Raw genomic sequence first — 20,519 nt, forward strand, 5'->3', positions numbered from 1 at the left:
CTAAGAAGCCAATATCGGTACATGACTACTAACTAAACTCAATATTTTATTAGGATTTCCCTAATTTTTTCCTAATGTCTTTTTTTCTGTGCCAAGAAATCACATTATATTTAGCTTTCTGACTCCTTAGCTTCCTCTGGTCTATGATAGTTTCTCAGACTTTCCTTGTTTTTTATGACTTTGACAGTTTTGAGGAATACTTGTCAGATATTTTTGTAAAATGCCCTTCAATTTGTGTTTATCTGATGTTTTTCTTAGGGTTAGATGGGAGGAAGTCAATGGAGATGAAGTGCTATTATTACATATTATCAAGGGTACATGCTATCACCCTGTCTTATCACTGTTGATGCTAAACTTACCATTGGCCAAGGTTGTGTTTGCCAAGCTTCTACCCTGTGTAAAGTTACTTTTCCCTTCCTTTCCATACACTACTCTCCAGAAGCAAATTTCTAAGCACAGCCTATACTTAACAAGGGGATGACAATGGGAGATAAGCTCTATTTCCTTGACTGGGTGAAGTGTCTACATAAATTATTTGGAATTACAGATTTTTTTTAAAGTGAATCTTCGGCATCCAAAGACTAAAGCAGGTGGCATTTTGTCCCCAAAGCACACTGGAATGGTGCTTTCCCTCATGTACAATCCCTCATGAATCAGAACATATTATTTAGTCACTATCTTGGCTTGGAAAACCACTGCGATGGCATCCTTAGAGAGTCATTATAAGATAGTAAGAGAATCTGTAACAATAAGAAGTTTACCCTTTACAGGAAGGGTAAAATGTAGTACAGTTATGCCTTACAGTTGTTAGGTTAATACTATTTTTCCCCCCAGAAAAGTATTATTGTTATAAACTGATGTACAAACTGTTGAGGGAGGCCTAGACATAGGGAGGTCTACCTTTGGACTAGATAACACTAGACCTTTATTTTTCCAAGACAATCTGAACTTTTTCCTGCTTTTAGGCCATTTGCTTCCTGGCTCTCTCAACCAGTGATACTAAAATCACTTTGCTTATCTCCACTTAAGAGTTAAATCCACAGAGGGAAAGGGGTGGGCATAAGGTAGGAGAGACTCTCCTGGTAATCACACTAAACTGTACTACTGAGATGACTGCCAAGGAAGGACAGCCATAGTGACAAAGCTCTCACCTCAGGGCAGTTCTATGAACCACTAGACAGCAGGATCAACTTCATATTCAAAGCCCAACTTATTGCTTCCTTTCCTGTAGATATTTGACATTTGGGGGAATGGTTACTATGAAAATGCACACACAACTGGAAAGAGGTGAATATTCCCAAAATTCCAATACTCTTAATGGGCAAAGATAAAAATGCAGAATAATGTAATAAAGGGCTTAGAGCCAGAAGAGGGCCTACTATGGGCTCTGGGAAACTTGCCATCAATTCTATGAGAAAGAGAGGCTCTAACTGATCTCTCACCTCTTGGTTCAGGATATAGAAGGGAAGAATGACATGTGACAAGTCTCCAAGTGCCCTACTAGGCATTAAAGGAAAGCAAAAGTGCCTAGAGTAGTGGCTTATACATAGCAGATACTTGACAAAATGTTTGATCACTTGACTCAGAAACCAATAACTTTTCCATATTGTCACATGATGCTTGTTGGGCAGGCAGTATGGAGTGGTGGCAAAGTACACTGGCTCTGGGGCCAGAAGGCCTGCTTTGGGATCTCTGGTTCACCTCGTGCTGGTGGGTTGACACTGGGCAAATCACTTAACTTTTTTCTGCCTTGCTCTCCTAGTCGTGAGATGGGGATGATAACTGTAACCATTTCCAAAGATTACAGGGACAATTAAATAAGTTAAATACCTAAGGACCTTAGCACAGTGCCTGGAATATGGTAGGAGCTCAGTAAGTATTGCCCACTATCACTTTAAGCAAGAATAAGAAAATATTTTCCACTCAAAGTAGGGAGTTCCATCACCCCTTATGGCCAGCCCTACTACTCTTGGGAACTCTCAGAACGATGAGACAAAAAATAAGGAGATGTGGTACTTTCAAAAATAATAATTTGCTGTACTAGTATTTTTAAGACTTAAATTTTAAAAAATGAGTAGACTTTCATTTGCTTTCATTCGTTATACATGGGCAAAGGATGATTATTGCCACAGATTGTTGGTAAAAGTAGACTGTCAATCCTCCAAGTGTTTTATGTCATATAAGGCCTAATTTAAAATGCGATTTTAATGTTTTGTGTATTTTTTCTTACAGCTGTCCATAAATTTCCTAATTTAATTTCTAACAGAAGATCTCCTGACAGGATAATTAGGTAATCAACAGCATATAAATAATATTAAATATCAATTCCCTCCTAACCATAATAAGGATTTAGAACATCATAATTTCTCATCTCTAAGAAACATCAATTTTAAGTGTGCCTCTGTTTTATACAACTTACTGAGAAATTAATGGAAATTTCTGTTTCATTTCCCATCTGATTCTTTTATCCTGGTTTCTGATAATTAACCCTTTCCCCACTTTTGAAATGGCAGCCAAAGTGAAAAGTGTCAGATAACAGAAGGTAGAGTAGACTTGCTCTTTGTTGCCCTAGAATAAAAATGAAGATCGATGAGAGAGAGTTCTCCACATGAATAGATCTGACTTAACATTAGAGTCATTCTATAATAAAGGCTGGTTCAATAACAGAGAACACCATATTTAAGATGGTGAGCATCCCATAGGAATTATGGGCTGTGGTTCTCTGAAGGATGTGACAGCAATCGGTCGAGTCTAATACCTCTAATACCTCTTTCAAGTTCATTATTAAATTGTTAAAGATTAATAAACATGTGGGGAAAAAAGTTCACTCTCGCAAATAATCAAAATAATCAACTGAAAAAAATGATGAAATACCACGGCAACAGTTTTAGGACAATGACAACATCCGGGGTTGGTTCCAAGGCAGCCGTTTCTATGCACTGCTGGTGGGGGCACCCACAGGCCTAGGGACAGCAACTTAGCAAGATGATCTAAAGGCCTTTGAAATTTTGGACTTGGCAACTCCATTTTGAAGAATTTATTCTGATGATGAATGTCATTGGGTCTTCTAACATGTATACATGAAGGTGTTTAAGAAATGTTTTCCCAAATAACATTTGTAAACAATCTAAATGCTCAAAAAAAAGGAAATGGTTACAGAACTCCTAAGTTCCTAGGATGTCATTACAGATGTGGATGTCTGTGGCCACCCCTGTTAATTCACACAGAAATGGACTCCCTGTGTATTTTCTGAATGATAAAACAGGTTATAAACTATGTATGATAGTCTTCGTTTTCATAAGATATACTTTTGTTTATTTGCTTATTTGCCTGGATCTGGAAATGCCTAAGGGTCAGCACCAGTTTTGCAACAGGTGATTTTTCTTTTTCCTTCTTGCTTATTTGTACATCCAAAATTTCTCCTAAAGAACATGTATTTTTTTGGCAGTAAAGAAATACTCTAGGAGGAGGAGGAGCAAGATGGAGGGAGAGTAGGAGACCTGAATTTTGTCTGGTCCCAGGAATTCAGCTAGATAGGGATCAAACCATTCTGAACACCTACGAACTCAATAGGAGATTGAAGAAAAGAAGAGCAGCAACTCTCCGAACAGAAAAGCGACCACTTTCTGGAAGGTAGGATGAGCAGAGAAGTGAATCCGAGGCAATATTCTGGAAGACAGATGGTGGGGGAAGGAGCCTCTGTCGGCCGCTACTGGCAAGTGATAGAGCAGCAGAGCACAGAATAGGAAATTTTATAAGTCGGCTCTGCTGAGGGACGTCGCTCCACTGGCTAAGGGGGGAGGGGGAGTCCTTGCTGGGACAGGACCCTCGAGGTCACAGAAAGACCGGGGGTGCCTGAGTGCAGCAGAGCTCCCAGGTATCGGAGCGGGGAAGCTCAGAGACAGAACCAAGGAGCAGGCTCGCAGCTCGGGGTTGCCGTAAACCGTGATCCGTGGCACAGTTGGGACACTGCTCTTCCAGCAGGGACCCAACAAGCGGTAGATCCGGGGAGACTCTCCTTCCTCCCCCGGGAGGAGCAGCGCGGGAGTGCACTGCAAGGATCTGCTGGGTTTGGAGACTCCACACGGGATTGGGTGCCAGAGATACAAACGCTCGGTCACAGGCCGGGTGAGCACAGAGTGCGACCTGAGACCAGGGAGACGGGAGTGACTGACTGCTTTTCTCTGGGGGCGCACTGAGGAGCGGGGCCCCGAGTTTTCGGCTCCTCCAGGGCAGAGATTGGGAGGCCGCCATTTTCACTCTCATCCTCCAAAGCTGTAGGGAAAGCTTGCAGGGAACAAAAGCTCCTGAGAGCAAACCCGATCAGATTACTTAGCCTGGACCGGCAAGGGCGGGGCAATTCTGCCTCTGGCAATGACATTTGGGAACCACGGCAACAGGCCCCTCCCCCAGAAGATCAGCAAGAACAGCCAGCCAAGACCAAGTTTACCGATCAATGAGAACGGCAGAACACCAGCACTAGAGGAATACAGCACATAAAATTCATGGCTTTTTTACCATGATTCTTTAGTCTTTCAAAGGTAATTTTTTTTAACTTTTTTTTTTTGAATTTTTCTTTTTCCCTTTTTCAACCAACATCTTATCAATCCCTTTTTTAAAAAATCTTTTTTATTTTTCATTTTTAGAGTCATATTCTATCCCTTCATAGTAGTTAACCTTATTTTTGGTATATATATATATATATAAGTTGTTCTCTCTTTAAAATTTTGGGATGCAGTTTCCTCTAACAGACCAAGCTATACCCTAAATCTCTAGCGTATGGCTTTGTTCTAGTCTCCTGCCTGATCACATTTTCTCCCTTTCCTTTTCTTTTTTTTTAATTCCTCTTCTTTCTTTTTTCAACCAACTTCTTATCAATACCTTTTATAAAATCTTTTATAATTTTCACCTTTATAGTCATATTCCATCCCTTCATCGTATTTACCCTTATTTTTGTACATATATAAGTTTTTCTTTCTTTAAAATTTTGGGAGGCACTTTCTTCTAACAGACCAAAATACGCCCAAAATCTAGTGTGTGGCACTGATCTATGCACCAGCCTGATCATATTTGATCATATTCTGTTTTTCTTTTTGTTTGTTTGTTTGTTTTTGTTTTTATTTTTATTTTTTCTTTCTTTCCCTTTCTTTTCCCCTGGCCTCAGGTCTCTTCTGATTTGTTTAGTGTATATTTTTCTGGGGTCATTGTTACCCTGTCAGCATTTTGTTCTCTCACTAATCTATTCTCCTCTGGACAAAATGACAAGACAGAAAAAATCACCTCAAAAAAAAGAAGAGTCAGTACTGACTGCCAGGGACCTAATTAATACAGACATTAGTAAGATGTTGAAAATAGAGTTCAGAAGGATGATTTTAAAGATACTAGGGCGCCTGGGTGGCTCAGTTGGTTAAGCGACTGCCTTTGGCTCAGGTCATGATCCTGGAGTCCCGGGATCGAGTCCCGCATCGGGCTCCCTGCTCGGCAGGGAGTCTGCTTCTCCCTCTGACTGTTCCCCCCTCTCATGTGCTCTCTCTCTCCTCTCATCCTCTCTCTCAAATAAATAAATAAATAAATAAATAAAAATAAAAAATAAAAAATAAAGATACTAGCTGGGCTTGAAAAAAAAGCATGGAAAATAATAGAAAAATTCTTTCTGGAGAAATAAAAGAACTAAAATCTAACCAAGTTGAAATAAAAAAGGCTATTAATGAGGTGCAATAAAAAAATGGAGGCTCTAACTGCTAGGATAAATGAGGCAGAAGACAGAATTATGATATAGAAGACCAAATGATGGAAAATAAAGAAGCTGAGAAAAAGAGAGATAAACAACTACTGAATCACAAGGGCAGAATTCGAGAGATAAGCGATAAAAAGGCAAAACAATATTAGAATAATTGGGAACACAGAAGAAGAAGAAAGAGAGAGAGGGGCAGAAGGTATAATGGAGCAAATTATAGCAGAGAACTTCCCTAATTTGGGGAAGGAAACAGGCATCAAAATCCAGGAGGCACAGAGAACCCCTCTCAAAATCAATAAAAATAGGTCAACACACTGACATCTAATAGTAAAACTTATGAGTCTCAGAGACAAAGAGAATATCCTGACAGCAGCTCGGGAGAAGAGATCTATAACCTACAATAGTAGAAACATTAGATTGACAAAAGACCTATCCACAGAGACCTGGCAGGCCAGAAAGGACTGTCATGATATATTCAGAGCACTGAATGAGAAAAATACACAGCCAAAAATACTACACCCAGCTGGGCTGTCACTGAAAATAGAAGGAGAGATAAAAAGCTTCCAGGACAAACAAAAACTAAAGGAATTTGTGAACACAAAACAAGCCCTACAAGACATACTGAAAGGGGTCCTCTAAGCAAAGAGAGCCTAAAAGTAACATAGACCAGAAAGGAACACAGACAATATACAGTAACAGTCACTTACAGGCAATACAATGGCACTAAATTCATATCTTTCAATAGTTACCCTGAATGTAAATGAGCTAAATGCCCCAATCAAAAGACACAGGGTATCAGATTGGATAAAAAAACAAGACCCATTGATATGCTGTCTGTAAGAGACTCATTTTAGACCCAAAGACACCCCCAGATTGAAAGTGAGGGGGTGGAAAACCATTTACCATGCTAATGGACACCAAAAGAAAGCTGGGGTGGAAATCCTTATATCAGACAAATTAGATTTTCAAACAAAGACTATAATAAGAGATGAGGAAGGAACTATATCCTACTTAAAGAGTCTATCCAACAAGAAGATCTAACAATTTTAAATATCTATGCCCCTAACATGGGAGCAGCCAATTACATAAGCCAATTAATAACAAAAGTAAAGAAACACATCGACAACAGTACAATAATAGTGGGGGACTTTAACACCCCCTCACTGAAATGGACGGATCATCTAAGCAAAAGATCAACAAGGAAATAAAAACCTTAAATGACACACTGGACCAAATGGACTTCACAGATATATTCAGAACATTCCATCCCAAAGCAACAGAATACACATTCTTCTCAAGTGCCCATGGAACATTCTCCAGAATAGATCACATCCTAGGTCACAAATCAGGTCTCAACTGGTACCAAAAGATTGGGATCATTCCCTGCATATTTTCAGACCACAGTGCTTTGAAACTAGAACTCAATCACAAGAGGAAAGTCGGAAAGAACTCAAATACATGGAGGCTAAAGAGCATCCCACTAAAGAATTAATGGGTCAACCAGGAAATTAAAGAAGAATTTAAAAAATTCATGGAAACCAATGAAAATGAAAACACAACTGTTTAAAATCTTTGGGATGCAGCAAAGGCAGTCCTAAGAGGAAAGTATATAGCAATACAAGCCTTTCTCAAGAAACAAGAAAGGTCTCAAATACACAACCTAACTCTACACCTAAAGGAGCTGGAGAAAGAACAGGAAATAAAGCCTAAACCAGCAGGAGAAGAGAAATAATAAAGATCAGAGCAGAAATCAGTGAAATAGAAACCAAAATAACAGAACAGATCAACAAAACTAGGAGCTGGTTCTTTGAAAGAATTAACAAGATTGATAAACCCCTGGTCAGACTTATCAAAAAGAAAAGAGAAATGACCCAAATCAACAAAATCATGAATGAAAGAGGAGAGATCACAACCAACACCAAAGAAATACAAACAATTATAAGAACATATTAAGAGCAACTATCTGCCAGCAAATTAGATAATCTGGAAGAAATGGATGCATTCCTAGAGATGTATAAACTACCAAAACTGAACCAGGAAGAAATAGAAAACCTGAACAGACCTATAACCACTAAGGAAATTGAAGCAGTCATCAAAAATCTCCCAACAAACAAAAGCCCAGGGCCAGATGGCTTCCCAGGGGAATTCTACCAAACATTTAAAGAAGAATTAATACTTATTCTTCTGAAACTGTTCCAAAAAATAGAAATGGAAGGAAGACTTCCAAATGCATTTTAAGAGGCCACCATTACCTTGATCCCCAAACCAGACAAAGACCCCATCAAAAAGGAGAATTACAGATCAATATCCCTGATGAACATGGATGCAAAAATTCTCACCAAAATACTAGCCAATAGGATCCAACAGTACATTAAAAGGATTATTCACCACGACCAAGTGTGATTTATCCCTGGGCTGCAAGGTTGGTTCAACATCTGCAAATCAATCAATGTGATACAATACATTAATAAAAGAAAGAACAAGAACCGTATGATCCTCTCAATAGATGCAGAAAAAGCTTTTGACAAAATACAGCATCCTTTCTTGATCAAAACTCTTCAGAGTATAGGGATAGAGGGTACATACCAAAATATCATAAAAGCCATCTATGAAAAACCCACAGTGAATATCATTCTCAATGGGGAAAAACTGAGAGCTTTCCCCCTAAGGTCAGGAACACAGCAGGGATGTCCACTATCACCACTGCTATTCAACATAGTATGATAAGTCCTAGCCACAGCAATCAGACAACAGAAAAATAAAAGGCATCTGAATTGGCAATGAAGAAATCAAACTCTGACTCTTTACAGATGATATGATACTTTATGTGGAAAACCCAAAAGACTCTACCCCAAAATTGCTAGAACTCATACAGGAATTCAGTAAAGTGGCAGGATATAAAATCAATGCACAGAAATCAGTGGCATTCTTATACACCAACAACAAGACAGAAGAGAGAGAAATTAAGGAGTCGATCCCATTTACAATTGCACCTAAAACCATAAGATACCTAGGAATAAATCTAACCAAAGAGGCAAAGAATCTGTACTCAGAAAACTATAAAATACTCATGAAAGAAATTGAGGAAGACACAAAGAAATGGAAAAACATTCCATGCTCATGGATTGGAAGAACTAATATTGTGAAGATGTCAATGCTACCTAGAGCAATCTACACATTCAATGCAATCCCTATCAAAATATCATCAACTTTTTTTCAAAGAAATGGAGCAAATAATCCTAAAATTTGTATGGAACAAGAAAAGACCCCGAATAGCCAGAAGAATGTTGAAAAAGAAGAGCAAAGCTGGTGGCATCACAATTCCGGACTTCAAGCTCTATTACAAAGCTGTCATCATCAAGACAGTATGGTACTGGCACAAAAACAGACACACAGATCAATGGAACAGAAGAGAGAGCCCAGAAATGGACCCTCAACTCTATGGTCAACTAATCTTCGACAAAGCAGGAAAGAATGTCCAATAGAAAAAAGTCTCTTCAACAAATGTGTTGGGAAAATTGGGCAGCCATATGCAGAAGAATGAAACTGGACCATTTCCCTACACCACACACAAAAATAGACTCAAAATGGTTGAAAGACCTCAATGTGAGACAGGAGTCCATCAAAATCCTAAAGGAGAGCACAGGCAGCAACCTCTTCAACCTCAGCCGCAGCAACTTCTTCCTAGAAACATCGCCAAAGGCAAGGGAAGCAAGGGCAAAAATGAACTATTGGGACTTCATCAGATAAATAGCTTTTGCACAGCAAAAGAAAGAGTCAACAAAACCAAAAGACAACCGACAGAATGCGAGAAGATATTTGCAAATGACATATCAGATAAAGGGCTAGTATCCCAAATCTATAAAGAACTTATCAAACTCAACACCTAAAGAACAAATAATCCAATCAAGAGATGGGCGGAAAACAGACATTTTTCCAAAGAAGACATCCAAATGGCCAACAGACACATGAAAAAGTGCTCAATATCGCTCGGCATCAGGGAAATCCAAATCAAAACCTCAATGAGCTACCACCTCACACCAGTCAGAATGGCTAAAATTAACAAGTCAGGAAACAGCAGATGTTGGTGGGGATGCAGAGAAAGGGGAACCCTCCTACACTGTTGATGGGAATGCAAGCTGGTGCAACCACTCTGGAAAACAGTATGGAGGTTCCTCAAAAAGTTGAAAATAGAGCTACCATACAACCCAGCAATTGCACTACTGGGTATTTACCCCAAAGATACAAAGGTAGGGATCCGAAGGGGTACATGCACCCTGATGTTTATAGCAGCAATGTCCACATTAGCCAAACTATGGAAAGAGCCAAGATGTCCATCAACAGATGAATGGATGAAGAAGATGTGGTGTGTTATTCCACACAATGGAATATTATGCACTCACCAAAAGGAATGAAATCTTGCCATTTGCAACAATGTGGATGGAACTGGAGGGTATTACGCTGAGCGAAATAAGTCAGTCAGAGAAAGAGATGTATCATATGACCTCACTGATATGAGGAATTCTTAATCTCAGGAATCAAACTGAGTGTTGCTGGAGTGGTGGGGGGTGGGAGGGATAGGTTGGCTGGGTGATAGACATTGGGGAGGGTATGTGCTATGGTGAGCACTGTGAATTGTGTAAGACTGTTGAATCACAGACCTGTACCTCTGAAACAAATAATACATTATATGTTAAAAAAATACTCTAAAGTTTTATTGTCTATAAAATCTTATCTATAACTTTTCTAGATAAGAATAATTTCGTGTGACTCCAGAAATCAAACATCGCTATAAATGGGCGCCTGGGTGGCTCAGTTGGTTAAGCGACTGCCTTCAGCTCAGGTCATGATCCCAGGGTCCTGGGATCGAGTCCCGCATCGGGCTCTCTGCTCCTTGGGAGCCTGCTTCTCCCTCTGCCTCTCTCTCTCTGTCTCTCATGAATAAATAAATAAAATCTTAAAAAAAAAATCGCTATAAATGAAGAAAAATTCATGTCCACTGGTTTTTTTTACCTATTTTTACCTATTTTACCTACCTATTTTACGCTTTCATTTATTTCTCACTTTTTTTTTTCACTTTTGCTGAATCTAAGGAAGGAAAAAGTCCATTTCTCTGTATCAATTGTTAACTTAGCATTAGGACTTTCTATTACCCTCTTAAATTCTGTATTCGTCTTCATCTCCCCAGGACTTAAATTGAAAATGACATTTTTCCACCTACCCACTTCTCACACATAATATTATACAATACCTTAAGCACTATGGAAACCTGTTATTTATGTATAAGCCAGAAGATAATATATGCCAAGATTTTTATCCTGGAGAGAGGATCTTAGGAGTTAAGATGAGAATGTAGCTTTAAAGCATCTGATTTTTCCCTTTATTTTTCCTGCATCTTCCACTTCCTTTTTGCATCTCCATCTTCCTTACTGTTTTGCCTCCCTCTGAACATACCCCCACCTGCACACAGACTCACCAGCTGTGCTTTTCTCTCTTTAGTTCCCTTAAATTCTTTCACGTATTTTTAAAAATACTTTTGCAAATGGACCAGAACTGGCATGATTCCCTCCTTGTATTTACTAATCTGATTAGGAATAGAGAATAATATTCTCTTGAGGAGAAAATCATCAGTAGTCTCCTCAGTATTGGATGGAGGCCACAGAGGACATTTTTCAGCTAACAATTACATTGCACTGGTATGTTTTCCACAGAGGATCCCTGGTCGTGTTCCTGAGAAAAGTGAAGGATGTACCTGCCAAGCCAATTCTGAGGATACATTTTTCGCCTTTTTCTTTCAGTTAGTTCAATTATTCCAAAGTGACATTATTCTGTACTGTCTGCTTACCATAAAGTCCTAAATTATTTCAATCCAGTCATCTGAATTAGATAAAGCAGAAATTTTAAAGATCACAGGCATTTTTTGATGTATTGTTTGAAAAGCTGCAGTGTAATAGAGGAAACTTTGCTTCTTACTGATGGAAATTTCACAGGAAAAACTGATTTTAAAAAAAAGAATAATTGAGTGTGTCATTAAGGAACAGGAAATTAGTATATAAGCTGAAATACTCTTAAACAAGAATGTGTGATGATACTTGCCTTCACTCTGCTAGGAGTGTGACAGGAAGAGAAACAATGCTCTCTCTTTGTTACCCTGGGGTAACTGTAGTTCCTCATCTGTAAAATTGAGTTGGGTGGCTGGGTGGGAGCCTTTTATCATGTCTAAAATCTTTCCATTCCCAGCATTCTATTATTGTACAGGATTGGTCATGCTATATTTCTAAATTGAAAAGATCCTTCTGTCTGAAAGTAAAATGCCACTTGACATTTCAGCAAGCTATAATTCAAGGAAATGGAAGAACAAATACCAAAGTGTAATTTAGTGTAACAGGATGCTTAAAGGGGCATTTTTTTTCCTTCTATCTCCCTGTCAGCAGAGGTCCAAAAAGTCTGAAAGCAAAATAATTCATTAATTAAGAGGCAAAATGTATTCTGAAAATTCTGAGTAAGGTGCTAGATTCCATGTGAAGGACAAGGAGATAGCTCTACAACCAAACTGCTGACACCAAGGTCAACCAGCACTCTAGGATATAAATAGACCAAAGATGGGGTAGAGAGGAGAGAGTTGCAAGTATGCACTGAGTCCCACTGCCCTGGGAGAGGAAGGAAGCTTCCCCTTCAGTTCTAGCTTCCGCTCACATGAACAATCAGAGTTTAGTTTATGGCCCCATTAGAGGGACAGAATGGGGTAACCATTAGAGGGACAGGATGGATCCATGAGTCATCAATAACTACAAAAGTCGACAGGCAAAAAGCTGTGACTGGAGCTACCATGTGGTAGGGGAAGAAGGGGCAACTAGGCAACAGTTGGTGTGGTAAGAATGTGTGAGCTTCCTATGGGCCAAGCCGAAGTGGACTCAAGAGGGGAGGCCTGCCATTGTGAGGGACTGTAACAGAAAAACACTGGATGTGTATCACCAAAGGTAATCCCAGTTAGCAGGGTTGAGCCATAAGAGATTGGCCAAAGTGTGCCTTAATTTGGAAACGGGCAACTCAGAGGTCCCTGAGTGTAGTCATCAAAGGACCTTCCACCAAACCTCCTTAATGTAAACCATGCACTTTAGCTAATAATAAAGTATCAATATTGGTGCATAAACTGTAACAGATACACCATACTAATGTGAGACACTGTGTGGGATGGGAATAGGGTATGTACTTTCTGTGTTCTTCCTGTGCAATTTTTCTATAAACCCCCAAAAGTAACATTATGCACATGGTAAAATTTTTTCATTTGTATAGAAGAAAATACAATGAATAAAATCATCCTCTTAAAAAAATATTTGTTGAATATGAAAGATGAAATTATGAGAGGGGTGCCTGGGTAGCTCAATCAGGTAAATGTAGGACTCTTGATTTCAGCCTGGTTCATGATCTCAGGGTCCTGGGACTGAGCCAGGTGGGGCTCTGTGCTCAGTGCAGAGTCGGCTTGTCCCTCCCCTATACTCCACCCCCCACTTGCACTCTCTCTCTCTCTCTCTCTCAAATAAATAAATAAATAAGATCTTTTTAAAAATTATGAGAGCATGTGTTAACGAAAAGAAATAACTAAAACTGCCTGTTATTAGAGAGTAAGAGCAATAGAAGAATGAGATCTGGCAGAGTGGGGTAAAGAGAAGAAAGGGCTTCATTTACAATAAAGAAAAGGTGAGAAGAGTTCAAAGGAGAGTCATGTCTAATATTCAAACTTAAGCTCTTTGAACTTTTGTCAGATAAACCCCTGTGCACCTTACCAAAACCAGGAGTAAATCTGACATACATTTTGAGATACATACATACATACATACATACATACATATACACATAGAGTATATTGTTTTTGAGGAAAGGGGATAACTTGCACAATTAGGTTGATGATGGAGCAGAAACAGAAGACTAGAAGATCCTGAATAGAAATCAAGAATTCAATGGAGGCAAGAAATTAAACTAGGTACAATAACCCTGAGAATATAAATTCTCCCTCCACCACACACACCCTTGAAATAGTCCCTGCGTGTTCCACGGAGCACATGAGGAAGTTTGGGCCAATCTTGTTAGGTCTTATCTTGACTCCAGTTGGCATCCAGGTAACACTTAAAATTACTTACTTGAATGTGGTATCATCTTTGTTTTTCTTATCAAGTAGAGAATGTTCTGGTAGGTCTAACCATGATTCCTTCTTAGAAAGTAAAGGAATTTCCCTTATGCTTTCTTCTTGAATCTCACTTTTCATTAAGTTAGTATCTCTTTTAGGAAGGGAAGAACAGTTTTCATTTTGCCAATGCTTTGCCTGAAAAGAGAGACTTATTTTATTTTTATGACATTTATTTTCTTTGAACATTTATGTGCTACACTACTAACTGAAGTCCTGGGCACACACAGAAATAAATGAAACATGGTTCTTCAAAGACCTTACAGTTTTCTGAGGGAGACGAGACATATATATGTAACTTTAATAAAGGTTAGAAAGTAGTAAATGTCATAAGAAACATAGATTCTCTGAAAAGATAATAAACTACAAAAAAATTAATATTCCCACTTTAAAATCTGGAATAGTAAGATATGTATTTACTAAAAACAAAGCTTTTGCTGAAAAATTAGCAGTTAATTTTTCACACAACTCCTTTCTTTGCATATAACTTCCTAGGAAAGTCTCAAAAAACAATCAAATCATTGAGCATTTTTCACTGAAAATATGTGTGTTACATAATAGTTTTCACAAAACTTGGCTACAATTCTTAATATCTAGTAGAAATTCTCATTGACATTTTATTTTATATTTGAAATACAGAGCCAATGTCTTTGTCTTATGTCAATTCCCATCATATACACAGGAATGGAGGAGGGAATACAGCCTGTATGATATGAGGGAGTTAGGCATCCCTAGGATACCTGACTGACCTACGAACTGCTAATCTTGTCAGAAGGGACTACAGAGGAAAATGCCTACAGGAGCTGGGAAGATTGAGTCAGTGAATGAATCAAGCCTCCTATAAGGTAATAAATAGCAAATGAAGTTCAGCTCCAGCGTTCACTGGCAATAGGGAAAGGTGGGGACTGTGGTGAATTAGAAAGAACCCATTTTACAGTTACTCTCAGGGACTGACGTGTTCTTTTTCAAGAGAAGCAGGTAATCTGGATCTTATGTGAAATCATTAATGTTTAAATATGGGCAACTAAGTCAAATTTTAAACACTGGGTGAATAAGCACAACCCACAACACGGGCCCCCACAGGACCAGGAGGAGAAGTGCCAGTGTCCATTCTGCCCAATGCGACAGTGGTTAGTGTGTGAAGAGGAGCACTGAACATGTGCATGCATCACTAATTTCTTTTGATAACACAATCATCTGATAGTTTCCTGGGACAAGGCTATCTCCGTGGATAAATCATCTCCACCCCCATTTTTCCAACTCCAGAAATAGACATACCACACTCTAACTTTTAAAAAATCTAACTTGGAAACCAACCTCAGATCCATAGCTATGTTATAAAAATTATTTATACTTATTTAAAAAATAACTTCCTTCCGAAATATATTGAATCACATGGCACTACAGTATTTTAAATACTTTCATCAGACTGCATGTGATTAGAAAATTAAGTCTTAATGTAGGAAATTAAAATATATTATTGCTTTTCCTCCTGTTTTTATAACTGCCAGATGAGAATTAATTCAACTAAAGAACAAATACAACATTCAAATGTAAGGCAAAAGTCACGACATTGTACATATCAAGTTTGTTCAGCAAAAACTGTTCTGATCCAAATTATGTTTACTAATTGGGTCTCTTCTCCTTCTTATCTATGTATTGCCATCTGCCTTCCATATCCTTCTGTTCTTTCTCTAAATGAGTGTCTCTTCTTACACACCATGAGAAGGACATTCACTGCTGCTATTTTCCAGTATCTACTAATTTATTCTCTTCCCTTCTCCCTCCTTTCTCTTCCCCTCAACCCAGCCCCACCCCCTGGGACCACCAGCACCTATATTCAAGACAGCTTGATCAAAGTGAGTCCTTGAGGGGAAAAAAAAAAAAACCTCAAGCAGAAAAAATTAGAAAACCCAGCTGTCCCCAGTTGCCCAGCCTTTACTTTCTAAGACTTCCCCAGCTCTGGGGGCCCTTTTTCCTGTCTGGAACATAAGGGGAAAAACCAAACTATTTTCACACAGGCTTTTTGAGGCTAAAATCTTTCAAAATACAAAGACTTTACAAAATAGCTAGGGACAAATATCAAAGGCATAAAAATGAACAGTTTTACTAGCACATGCTTCTTAATTAAAATTTAGCTGCAGCTACTGTGTGGTGGGCACAATATGGCACCCACACCTAGAATGGTGCTATTTCTTGCTTTAGCCGCCTCTAAGGAACTCAGCGTCCAGATGTCACCCACTTGATGATGCTCTGTTTCTTTACCTGTCATTCTAACCTCCACTTCAACTCCCCAAAGCCCATGAGGCATGACCATACAGCAATTCAGCATTACATTAACTCCTTCACTTACAGAAGCATCTTTCCAGCTCAGCTTGTGCTCAGAACACCAGCTGTGGCCCTCCGCCTCATTCTCCACACACTTACCCACACACACACACACCCATGCGACTTACCACTCAGAGGCTCTTGTTCCCAACTGAGAAAAGTCGAACACTTGCCTTATTTACAGAGCAGAAGACTGTACAGCCCTTGAGCGCTACCTTGAGACTCCCATACTACCGGGCCAAACACGGGCCCACCACCCCAGATTATTTTCTGATTTACCATCGCCCTTTGTGTCCATAGGGTTGTATAAAAGTCTTTCAGGACAGGCAGACATCAACAAAACAATTCAAAAATAGAGCAACAACAGACTTTGTCTTCCAACACAAAGACGGTTGCTGTGTTATCATGGCATGAGTGGCAACAGAGTCTGCCGAATAGAACCAAGTCAACCAGCCAGACCGAAATTGAGGTTTCAGCCCGACCTCTTGCCACCAGCCTGACCTCATGCCACCATGCTTCCACAGTGGTGGCTGAAACTGATCAAACTGGTATTTTGTCCCTCAAATCACAAAGGGAGCAAGAACAGAGGTCCCATCATGCTCCCTACTTCCATTTCTCTTAATAGACAGGTATAAATGGGAACTTAATTTCGTGAGAGGAAGGGTTAAAAGCATGAGCTCTGAAATGAGCCAGCTTGAGTTAAAAGCCAAACTCTACTACTTATTAGCCTCTGGGAGCTCAGGAGATTGATTCAACTTTCTGTGCCTCTGTTTTCCCATTTGTAAAATGGGAATAATGAAGAGCTCCTTCCTCATGGGATGAGGAATTGTGATTATATGAGATAATTCATGTGGAGACTGTAGAACAGGGCCCTAGCCATACAGGAAAAACTCAGCAAATGTTAGCTATTGTTATTTGGGCAGGAGTAAATCAGACAATGAACAGGGAGGTTTTGTTTTTTTGTTTTCTTTTCTAATTTTTTTATATTTGATTACTTGAAAGTCATTGTCCTCAATTTTTTAAGAATAACATGGTAATTTTATCCACACTGTGTTTTTACTAGACATTGAAATTGAAGGAGTTTTAAAGGAGAAAATTTTCTCAGAAATCCTGAAACATTTTGAGATGCACAGAGCCGCCATCTTTCCATGTCTCTAGAGTCTTCCACTCGATGGAACTGTCATGGTTAATGGTAAACAGGACAAGAGACGCCTAGAGCTACAGCTCCAGAAATGGAAGTCAGTTCTTTCATGACTGATGAACATTAAAAGCCGACGAGATTCAAACAGAAATCAGCCCAAGTTCATACTAAATGTCAAATACTAGAATAATGAAGAAGCAATATTTCTACCTGACCAAAGATCCAGACAGGAGCACCACAGACATCAGTCACACAAATGCTGCAGTCTGCCGATGAGGAGATAATCAGTAAGCGGCCACCTGGCTTACACATCTCTAAGGAACTTATCTGGTCTTCATGAGGTCGGAATGATCGTATCAGAGCTGGGGCCTGTGTGATTTTGCTCTTACTGGAATTAAGACAGTACTCCTGAATGAAAAGAAATGCTAGAATTCTAAAAAGTCCAAATATTAAATTAAATTATGGTGACATAACACTTTTTCTTAAAATGTCTGATACGGAAATGAAAAAAGGTACATTTGGGAACAATACTCCATTCTCCAAATGCAAAAGAATAGTTCATGATAACAGAGTTTAGAAAAATCATATTAATGTCAAAAAAAGGTTTCTAACTGATTTGCCTAACCCAAGAAGTGGAACAAAAGGAAGAGGGGAGGGGAAGAATAAAAAACAGAAAGAGTGAACAGTAAAGTCAGTATTTGAAAGAGATGAACTTTATCACGTGTAGATAGTTGCATATTATACAATTTTATAATATTATTAGATAAACGAGGAGGTAATCACTGTCACAAAAATCCCAAACTAATTCAGGATGATAGTAATGTTGGAGGAAGGGCCAGTACTCTGGTTAAAATTGGGTTTACAGTCTCATTTCAGATAAGGTATATCCTAATTATTTATGCTCAAACAATGCTGCAGAACCTTACTGACAATACTGTATTCCTAAATTGGGTGACTGACTTGACTACATACACATATATACACATATACATATATGTATATACATACGTACGTATGTATACATATGTACGTATGTATGTGTATATATATATATATATATATATAATTTATTGATTTGAGAGGGAGAGCGAGCACGAGTGCACATAGAGAGAAGGTCAGAGGGAGAGAGAAAATCTCAAGCAGACTCCCCACTGAGTGCAGAGCCTGATGATGTGGGGCTGGATCTCACAACCCATGAGATCATGACATGAGCTGAACCAAGAGTTGCCTGCTCAACTGACTAAGCCACCCAGGCGCCCTTGACTTGAGAAGATTTTCATACTGAGAACAATCTGGTTTTCCCCATAAATTATTTAAGAGATGTCTCTGTCCAATACATGTAAATATTTCCTTTACAATACTCAGACTGATCATGTCTTCCCTTATCCAGGAGATAGATAAGAGCAGATTCATAGTTATCTGTAACACAAGGCAATCAAAATTAGTAAAGATATGAGAATACTTTCAATTTACTTTTATATCCCAGATTTTCAGTTGTCCATCCAGATCTCCTGTGGTGAGGTATTGGTTTGACTTATCAGTAGACATAATAATGGATCCAACTCCACCATGAGCCAAAAACTCAGCCAGAAGTTGCTTCTTAAATGTATCCCAAAATCTGACATACCCAGATCCTCCACATGACACCAGGTTAGCTCCTCCTAATGTGTAAGACAACACTTAATTAGGAAAACGTGACAACAAGGAGCTGAAAAAAACGTCTTCGGTGGCTTGCCATGTGGAAGGCATATGAATATCGGAGAGGCAGGTAGCCCTGATATCAATTTCCAGCACTTTGACTCTCTCCAACATAAAATGGAGATAATGTTATGATAACCTTACCAGTTTGTATTGAGTATTAAATGAGATTGGAAATGCAAGATGCTCCATTACATTGAATTCCCTTGCCTTCATTATTTCAATATAATTGGGTTTTTAAAGTTAGATAGAATTAATTTGTTCCTCCAAATAAACTTATGAAGTATTAATTTCAATATTATGATATTCTAATTACATAAACCCATCTTTCTTAATAACCCATTGGACACATATACCAAAGAAGTAAAATTCCTCCTGCATGCAACTGGGTGCCTATAGGCAGTTATAGCAGCATAGCTATTAATTTCTCTATGTAGCAGGTAGCATCATGCTTAGGATTCTATTTATGAGCTTGTTTTTAGTTTTTCATCAAGAATTCATTGGGAGCCCTTATGGAACACTTTTTTGGTTCATAGGCCTAGAACACTCCTTTTCATTTTCTATTTTTATATGCTTTGTAGAAGCATTCTACCTAAATTATTCTTCTGTGGCCAAGTTCCTATTATTACTTGATAAATCTGTAGATGACTTTCAATTTGCTTCACAAATGTACTGCTGATTAACAATCATATCTGTTTAAGGTAGAAATAATGGCTTGTAGTCGCTTCGGTGGAAACAATTTGGGAATACTGATAACATTAAGAAGAATTAGTGTTGAGGAAATAGGAGAAATTTCAGGATAATAGTTCATTCTGTGAATAGAAGGGAGTTCTGGAAAATAGAAAATTTTAGAATCTAACCATTTCAAAGTCTATTCTAAATGCTCCACAAGGTTTCTAAAACTCTATAAGGGTATACCTTTATTGATTTTTAATGTGGAAAATTTTTATATAAAAATCATGCAGCTCTTCTATCTGCAAACTGAATGTGGGAAAGCAAATATGAAAAACGTGGTTCGGATATGTTTATTTTTTTTTCACACATATAACACCTATATGTCTAGATTGCTCATACTAAGAAAAAATACTTTTAAAACACAAGTTTTTAGATGAAAGGTAAAACAATATGCATTATTCTCAAAAGCAGGTTTTTATTTGGGGAAGATGCAGGAAATGTCAACACCATGCTAACATAGCCATTGAAAACAAGGCAGAAATTAAGCTAATGGTTATTTCATCTACATATCAAATGGCTACAGAAGTGCTCTGGTGCCACCAGTCTTTGCATACATCTCAGCAGAAGCTGTCACCAGGACTCTGACATATTCTGGAAAGGATGCATAACTGGTAATAATACTCAAACCATGAAAGAAGAAAAGAAAGAAAGAAAGAAAGAAAGAAAGAAAGAAAGAAAGAAAGAAAGAAAGAAAG

The 20,519-nt window shown here is 38.5% G+C and overlaps 1 protein-coding gene across 1 annotated transcript in view; it reads right to left on the minus strand.

Annotated features, from left to right (window-relative positions):
• The window catches only part of WDR49 (WD repeat domain 49), a 143,395-nt gene that overhangs the window by 22,366 nt on the left and 100,510 nt on the right, over positions 1-20,519 (minus strand). Inside the window, exons 15-17 of the mRNA XM_034998459.1 lie at positions 18,865-19,052; positions 17,602-17,799; positions 13,879-14,060 (exon numbers count right to left, since the gene is read on the minus strand). Coding sequence (XP_034854350.1) covers positions 13,879-14,060; positions 17,602-17,799; positions 18,865-19,052 — 568 coding nt within the window. The remainder of the gene's footprint in view (positions 1-13,878; positions 14,061-17,601; positions 17,800-18,864; positions 19,053-20,519) is intronic.

Source organism: Mirounga leonina, unplaced genomic scaffold, assembly GCF_011800145.1.
Source record: "Mirounga leonina isolate KUSES-001 unplaced genomic scaffold, KU_Mleo_1.0 Mir_115, whole genome shotgun sequence".
In the NCBI taxonomy this organism is placed as follows: domain Eukaryota; kingdom Metazoa; phylum Chordata; class Mammalia; order Carnivora; family Phocidae; genus Mirounga; species Mirounga leonina.